The following is an 8,637-nucleotide window of genomic DNA, read 5'->3' as shown; positions in this document are numbered from 1 at the left end:
TTTTAGTTGTGATTAGTCACAGTCTCATATTTTATTATTTTATTTTGACTTGTAAAAAATTGATACGTCAATAATTGTGAAAATATTGTGAAATTTGTTGTGTCAATATAACAATATATATACTAGCTTACATAAATATTTAAAATGAAAATATAAAAAATAAAATAACCAATTACTAAAGGAAAAAAAAAAAAAAATTGTAGCTACTGTAACTACAGTGCCACTTGGCACAGTAGTTACATATCAAAAATTGGAAAAAAAGTGGCTCATGAAACCAAAGCACTGTAGCTACAGTGCTTTAGCGCATTCGCGCATATTAATAATTGTGAAAATATTATAAAATTTGTTATGTAAGTAAAATAATATATATACCCGCTTACAAAAAAAAATAAAAAAAAAATAAAAAAACACAAACCGATTACTTAAAAAAAAAAAAAAAAAAAAAAAAACCTGTAGCTATTGTAGCTACAATGCCACTTGGCACGGTAGTTACCGTTCAAAACTTGGGAAAAAAAAAGTGGCTCACGAAACTAAAACACTGTAATTATAGTGATTTAGCACATTCGCGTTTATATATATATATATATATATATATATATAGACACACACATTGATTGAATGATTGATAATGGATGATTGGTAGCTTATATGAATTGGAAACACAATCAGTAACATTTTCACCATTATGTCACGTATGGACAGCTGGCTCAGGTAAAATCCAAGATCTTTTTGAAATGTACGTGGAAAGTTTATCGCTGAGCACAAGTACAGGAAGTCAGTAGCCGTGTCAATACTCGATAGTTAAAGCTCCATGCCAATCCAATACACAAACACACATTTAGTGTGTGTTTGGGAAGTGAGTTTTGCGCATCCCACGTTTTACATTTCTTTTTTCTTTTTTTAAGTCGTGATTGTTGACTCTAGGGTGTAAACAGTACATACAATAACTTTTGCAACAACTTTTTAGTTATGGAAATCACAAACTTCATTTTTCAGCTTTTTTTTTCATTAAAAATTGATCTCATGATACTATTTACATATTTAAAAATTATTTTGTTACAGTATTTTTCAATTTTCAATTTTCAGCTATATCGAAATGGACTTTAGCCACAATTTCAAACTAATAGATTGTAATCGTTGCATGCCACTATCACATATACTCACAATTTTATCTCTACAACTCAGGTCTGCAATGTAAGACAACTGTAGCAAAGTATGTGGACTAGTATCGCTCCACATGGGATAGGTTCTTTTTTCAACAGGAACCAAGCAAAGTCAAAGATGTGTAGAACTAAAAAAACAATGAGCATCTTTTTCTTACATGACTATTGTTGATCAAGGTCCCCACCCGTGCTTGAAAATATTGGCGCCTTAGTTTAGTTTATATTCATCTCTAGCTTAGTTACCATAATTTGTGAGAAAAACTAGAAAGAAATTTTCTGCTCAACAAACTACAGATTTTTCGCACACTGTACATTTCTTTTTTCATCTCAAGTTTCTCAGTTGTCTATAAGCCTGGATCAAACTTCACACCTATTTCCTACTAGCCCAGCTCCCATAAATACGGAAGCAAAAATAGAAAAGACAAATCTGGCTCCTATTTGAATGTGTGACAAGGCACATTTCCTGATTCGTTTTGATCAAAAAATATTCGTGAATCCTGCTCTATAATTGCAAGTCCTGGTGCTCTCACCTTTCCGTATCCCTTAGTCGATCGACCAGTCACATGATTCATATCCTAGACCATAAATAGTTGGGACCAAGACGAACATCCAAAATTACTCGGGTCAATGTATGACCATCAATTCTATGTTAGTCTTTGCTCACCATAATGGGTCTAACTAACATGTTGGATAAGAGTTCAAAGAACAGAAAGCAATGGACATCTTTGCTTGTGTTTTTGAGTTCCAATTTGCTTCTTTTCTCCTTTGTATCCTCCGATACTGCTGACAGTATTACTCAATCCCAATCCCTCAGTGACAGTAAGGGCACAACCTTGGTCTCTAAAGATGGAGGCTTTGTCCTGGGGTTCTTCAGTCCAGGTAATCCCAATAACCGTTACTTGGGAATTTGGTATCACAATATCCCAATTAGAACGGTTGTTTGGGTAGCAAACAGGCGTAATCCAATCGACGGCTCCTCTGGCATGTTGATGGTAAACAACTATGGTAAACTTGTTCTTCTCAACCAGAATTCGACTGTTGCTTGGTCGGCAAATTCAACAAAAGAGGCCAGGAATCCAATAGTACAGCTTTTAGATTCAGGAAATCTAGTATTAAGAGAAGAGAATGAAGAAAACCCAGAAAATTATTTGTGGCAGAGCTTTGACTATCCTTCTGATACTTGGCTACCAGGGATGAAGGTTGGATGGGACTTAAGGACTGGTCTGGAAAGGCGCCTAACTGCGTGGAAGAGTCCAGAAGATCCATCTCCAGGGGAACTGAGTTGGGGGATTGAACTTCATGATTACCCTGAGATAGTCATGAAGAAAGGCTCCGATAAGTTCTTCCGGACTGGCCCATGGAATGGCCGTGTTTTCAGTGGTGTACCGGAGTTAAGGGCCACCCCAGTTTACGACTACAGTTTTGTGTCCAACAAGGACGAGGTATACTTCACGTTCCACATGATTAACACATCTTTAATCTCAAGAGCAGTTATGAACCAAACTCAGTATGAGCGCTACATATGGGTCGATAGAAAATGGAAGCAGTACTTGTATTTACCAAAAGACAACTGTGACAATTACAATTTGTGTGGGCCTTATGGAAATTGTATCATTGGTGAGTCACCTGTCTGTCAATGTGTAAAAGGATTCAAGCCTAAGTCACCAGATACATGGAACCCAGACAAGTGGTCTAAGGGATGTATACGCAGTACCCAATTGAGCTGCCAGGATAAAGATAAAATTGGGTTTGACAAGTTTTTTGGGTACAAATTGCCAGATACCACATATTCTTGGGTAAACCTAAGTATGAATCTTGAGGAATGCAGAGTGAAATGTATGAACAACTGTACCTGTATGGCTTATTCAAACACAGATATTAGAGATGGAGGAAGTGGCTGCGCCATGTGGTTTGGGGATCTAATTGATATTAGACAGATTGCACTTACCGGGCAAGATACTAACAGTCTGCGCCAAGATGTATATATTCGAATGCCTGCTTCAGAGAAAGGTATGGGCCTATATTCTTCGATGCTCTTTTATTCGTATTTTGATGTGCAATCCAAACTAAGATCTTTGTTTCCATTTGTTTTATTGCATTAAATTCTGCTGCACCTAAACTTTTTTTGCTTTTCTATTGTGAAATCAACCATGAAGAAGTGAAAGACAAGCAAAAGATGAAGGTGATAATAGTAGTTGTGGTTGCCATTGCCGTAGTTTTGGGGGTGCTCTTGATTCCCTACTGCATTTGCAAAAGGAGAAACTCAAGAGGTAATCTTACTTCCGCTTACCCACTATGGAAAAAAAATATTGCAAATTGTTAGATTTAACTTCTAAAATAGTACAGAGCAGCTACTAAGATGATGTACAAGAAAACTGTGATGTATAGCCATTTAGTCTTAATAAAAAATCATGCTACGGAAGAAAATTTGCATAAGCTTCTTGAAAGAATTACAAAAGTCCAATAATGTCAATAGACCACGGTTGTGAGCGAATTTGAATCACTTGTAGTACTTATAGCAAATGTGTTTAAAAGAGAAATTCAAAGGATATATGTGAAGAATGATAAAATACTATTTTGATCCCTAAATATTATCAAAAATTTGTTTTTCGTTCCTAAACGTTAAAAAGTTCTTTTTTTTTTTTTTTTTTTTTTATCTTTAAACTTTCTAAAGAGTTTTTAAATGGTTTATATACAAAAATAAGAAAGAAAAAAAGAACCTTTTACAATAGTTTAAGGATGAAAAAAAAAAAAAAAACTTTTTTCAAGTTTAAAGACCAAAAGTGAAATATTTTCGATAATTTGAGGATGAAAGATAAACTTTTTAATAGTTTAGGGATGAAAAATGAATTTTTTTAAATTTAGGGATAAACAAATTTTTAATAAAATTTAGGGATCAAAATAGTATTTTATCCTAAGATGAATATGGGCGTTAGTAAATTTTTATATATATTTTATTTGATATAAAAAAAAAAAGGGTTAATTTATGAACTCTCTCAAGCAAGTAAATACATGTGCGCTCAGCAGCTCATTAAAGCCCACAAAAATAAGGCCCCACCTAACTCTAGCTCAAAGTTCACTTGAGTGAGAATTCTATAAACAAAATTGAAATCTTGTTCTGCTTAGAATTCTAACCCTACATGTAAACACCTACTAAAATAAACTTATCCATGATTTCCAGTGTGGTTAGAGAAGCCAAAATTCAAATCTTTTTATAGATCTCTACCAGCTTTTTTTGGGGTCATAGCCATGGTTTAAAAACACTGCTATAGCCCTAGTTTTTATAGTGAGAAAACCTATTTCTGTCATCCCATGAGCTTTCATGAGAAAATCATTCTAGTGCAATAAAAAATTTGTGATCCAAAGTTTGAAACTGCATAGCCTCTCTTCAACAAAGTTCATTTTAAATCATATATTCAAGGAGGCACCTTAGAATGAGCCAAAGTTTCTAGTTTTTTTACTCAAACTTATCATTAGTGAAGGAATCCATAGAAGAAGTTCAAAGTTCTAAACCTATTGTGGTCACAACATTGAGTTATCTTTCGGAACCGTAAAGTCTAGATACAAAGGTTTTGATCAAGATTATAAAAGCCCTTTTATAATGGATTCCTTAGTTAGGATAGGTTAACCTTAGTAAGGAAAAGTTATCCTTTCTCATGCTTTTATCTCTTTTATTATTTTGCAATAAGAATTGATGACTTGCTGTTTTTTTGCAATTCATATTGACATTTTGGATCATATAATTGATTTAATTGATGGGTCTAAACGAAATTAAATAGTTGTCACATTCTAGTTTCCTTTGTATAATGTGAAGCCTATCTTGTTCTTATTAGAAAAAATGGAAAACAATGTGATGATAGACCAGAACACTGAAGGCCAGAGTGAAGACTTAGAGGTCCCGTTCTTTAACCTAACTACCATAGCCATTGCCACTGACAACTTTTCAAATAATAACAAGCTCGGTGAAGGGGGTTTTGGAATCGTATACAAGGTAAATCTACCAATAATTATAAAGTCCATAGAAAAAGTTCACATCATATTCATTATCAATAAAATCTACTTACAAATGTGAATTTTCAGGGTACACTAACAGATGGACAAGAAATTGCTGTGAAAAGGCTTTCACGAAGTTCTACACAAGGATTAAATGAGTTTAAGAATGAAGTTATGCTGATTGCCAAATTGCAACATCGTAATCTTGTTAGGCTTTTGGGCTATTGCATTGAAGGGGTGGAAAAAATGCTAATCTATGAATACATGCCCAATGGAAGCTTAGACTCCTTCATTTTTGGTACAAACTTCTCAAAAACTTAATAATTTTTTCCAAACTTCATGAATTGTTTTATGCAAAAAGTTTCTCCGAACCAATTTAGAGAAAATTTTCCTTCAACTCACTATGTGCAACTTTAAAAACAACCCATGTGTACTTTTAGTCATATAATCTACTTAATAGTCATATGACTTATTTAAATTATTTAATTTAATACATGTGGAGGATATTTTTTTCTAACCCAATTTGGAGGAAAAAATTTTCCTTTTCTTTTTTCCTTTTTTTTTTTTTTTTTTTTTTTTTTTTTTTTTTTTTTTGGTTCAAGTTGGACATAGTATTAACATAAATTAGAAACTTGTCAGATCAAACCAGGGCTAAAGTTTTAGGTTGGTCTATGCGCTTCAACATTATCTGTGGAATTGCAAAGGGGCTTCTCTATCTTCATGAAGATTCTAGATTGAGGATTATACATAGAGATCTCAAAGCAGGTAATGTTTTACTTGATAGTAAAATGAACCCAAAAATTTCAGATTTCGGCATGGCTAGAATCTTTGGTGGAGATCAGACTGAAGGAAATACAAATAGAGTGGTTGGAACTTAGTAAGTATTCTTAACATGCCCTATTATCATTTTTTTTTTCTAATCAAGGAGTTTCATTCTTAATAATGTTCTGCAGTGGTTATATGGCACCTGAATATGCCATTGATGGTCTATTTTCAGTAAAATCTGATGTATTTAGCTTTGGAATATTGTTGTTGGAGATATTAAGTGGAAAGAGAAATCGAGGATTTTTCCATCCAAGCGATGGTCTAAACCTTGTTGGACATGTGAGTTCTCAAAAGAGTTGAATCTCTATTTTACATATAATGAAACGGAAAATGATGAAATTTTACAATGTTTTAGGCATGGAAATTATGGAAAGAAGGAAAGCCTTTAGAACTGATTGATACTTGCTTAAATGACTCTTGCATCCTATTGGAGATTGTACGTTGCCTCCGCATCAGCTTCTTATGTTTGCAACAACATCCTGAAGATCGACCTAACGTGTCATCAGTAGTTATGATGTTGCATGGTGAGAGTTCATTACTTGAACCTGGAGAGCCTGCTTCCTTTGTAGGAAAAAGATCACCTTCATCAAGCAAGAACCAATCATCTTCAACCAATGAAATTACTATTACACTGATAGAAGGTCGATAGCCAAATGTCATATTAATTGCATTATTATATATCCTATTATTGATATTTCTCTGTTACATTTTGGAAGTTAAACATAGTTGTATTCCCCAAGTGTGTGACATTAGTCTTATTTGAATATTAAAGGCTTAAAATGGCTTATTCAATAACAAAAAGGTTTAACGGATGCTTACAATCTATTTAATTAGTTTCTTAACAAAGAAAAAAGTAGTTCTAATGAGACTTCAAGTTCTCATTCAAAAAATTCTCCCCCATAAAATGGTTGGCTAAAAGCTAATGGTGACCAAGCTTAGAGAAATGTTGTAAGGATTCAGAAAGCTACAGGTTAGCACATAAGCAAGCAAGATAATAATAAAAAAAATTTTAAAAAATTGTTTGTTTGATTATTTATTTATGTTTTTTCTAAGATATTAAATTATCAAATTAGTTAGGGTTCAAAGATATGTTAGGAAAATAATGACTAAATATGCCAAAATTAGGTTGTGTCAATAAAATTGTATTAGGGTTAAGTCCCAGTCGAAAGATCCTCGAAGAAAACAAAGTTTCAATATGCTCAAATTTGAGAAGTTGATGATCATTTTCCGATCTATATCTTTTACATAATAATAAATTTCTAACTGAAATTTGTTTCATTTGAAACTAGAGATTTCGGCCTTCAAAATGAACACAAACGTGACTTGATTTGATTTAAAACGAATGAGATATAGCTATCTAAAGATGGCATAGTATAAGGATTCCATTTTTTGACTAAATTTAGCCTAAACCTATTGGCCATGGAAAACCTCAATGGTGTGTTGTGTGTGTATGTGTATGTGTATGTGTATGGAGTTGCTACTTATTTATCCAAAAAAAAAAAAAACATGAATTAATATAAATCTTTATTGATATTGGATTGAATTACACCATTGGATCAAAAGAAAATAAATATTTACATGATTCTAGTCCTAGATACTTTTTTTTTTTAATGAAAAATTACAAAAATTTTCATCCTACTTGTATTCTATAAATCTACTTGCTTGCAAATTTTCAAGATAATTTGAGATCATTAACTATGTCAACAATCAAATTTTTAAATTTCAAGCTTTTGTATTTAACATTGTGCATAAAGGTGGTTTTCTAAATTGAATAGTAAATAGCATCCAATTGGTAACAAACTTGGTGTGTGTGTGTATGTGTGTGTGGGTAAAGAATATAGAAAAAATGTAATTCAATGGTGGGATTTTTGAAATATTAATCCAAAAAAACATTATAGGTAGTGTAACATTGCTTAGAGTTACATCAGGTGTACCTTGAACTAAACCCATATATATATATATATATATATTCAATAGTTGTGATTCTTATACTTGCATTCAAATCCTCCTTCAAATGCCTTGATGGTGAAACTAAATGTTGAATTGAATCCTTATTGATGTAGGACAGAATTTGCTGTTTAATTTTTTGTAATTATTTAATTTTGGTATTTTAATGTAAAATTCGTTATTTTAGGTTTGAGGCATTTATTTCCTTGTTTGTAGGTGCCTTTAATACTTTTTAGGTCAAATTTGGTTCCTATTATTGTTAAGAATCAATTAGGAGTTATTTTAGAATATATTTCTTGTCCGTCAAGTTTTATGGAACCCTTAAATAGGTCCCCAAGTCTGTATACGTTTTTCATAGTTGCTTATCAATAAAAATTCAGACTTTTGTCTATTGCTTTCTCTGATGGATTCCAAACCTATTAACTTATGAATTCAAGGAACCCCTCCTGGATTCGAGGTTTACTACCTAGAAACTAACAGTTTAGTTTCTCTTCCATCAAGAGAGCATTGTGTGTACTTTCTTCAGGCTTCCCAACATCAAGTGGTATTAGTGCCTTGTCTTACCCTGGTCTAATGGCTAACCGATGACACAGTGACCACCACAACAACGACATCAACAACACTGTCCTCACTAGGGTTGAGTTCCTTGAGTTTTTTAAAGAGACTCATGATGAGAATCAACGATTTCTTGAAAAAAATTAGCAAATTA

The 8,637-nt window shown here is 32.8% G+C and overlaps 1 protein-coding gene across 3 annotated transcripts; it reads left to right on the top strand.

The window, feature by feature from the left end:
- Window positions 1-1,411: 1,411 nt before the first annotated feature.
- Window positions 1,412-6,715, top strand: LOC115958344 (G-type lectin S-receptor-like serine/threonine-protein kinase At4g27290). 3 transcript variants are annotated; one of them, XM_031076747.1, is made up of 7 exons: window positions 1,415-3,173; window positions 3,320-3,433; window positions 4,997-5,154; window positions 5,244-5,454; window positions 5,796-6,033; window positions 6,110-6,260; window positions 6,337-6,715. In XM_031076747.1, the coding sequence occupies exons 1-7, from the start codon at window positions 1,832-1,834 to the stop codon at window positions 6,628-6,630; spliced, it is 2,508 nt and encodes an 835-aa protein (XP_030932607.1). In that variant the 5' UTR covers window positions 1,415-1,831; the 3' UTR covers window positions 6,631-6,715. The 3 variants fall into 3 exon arrangements, with proteins under 3 accessions (XP_030932609.1, XP_030932608.1, XP_030932607.1); XM_031076749.1 differs by lacking the exon at window positions 6,110-6,260 and having other exon boundaries at window positions 1,412-3,173; window positions 6,337-6,428; XM_031076748.1 differs by lacking the exon at window positions 6,337-6,715 and having other exon boundaries at window positions 1,412-3,173; window positions 6,154-6,247.
- The last annotated feature ends 1,922 nt before the right edge of the window (window positions 6,716-8,637 follow it).

The sequence above is a fragment of the Quercus lobata genome, chromosome 8 (assembly GCF_001633185.2).
Source record: "Quercus lobata isolate SW786 chromosome 8, ValleyOak3.0 Primary Assembly, whole genome shotgun sequence".
NCBI lineage: Eukaryota > Viridiplantae > Streptophyta > Magnoliopsida > Fagales > Fagaceae > Quercus > Quercus lobata.
This window is presented reverse-complemented; position numbering and strand designations above follow the sequence as displayed.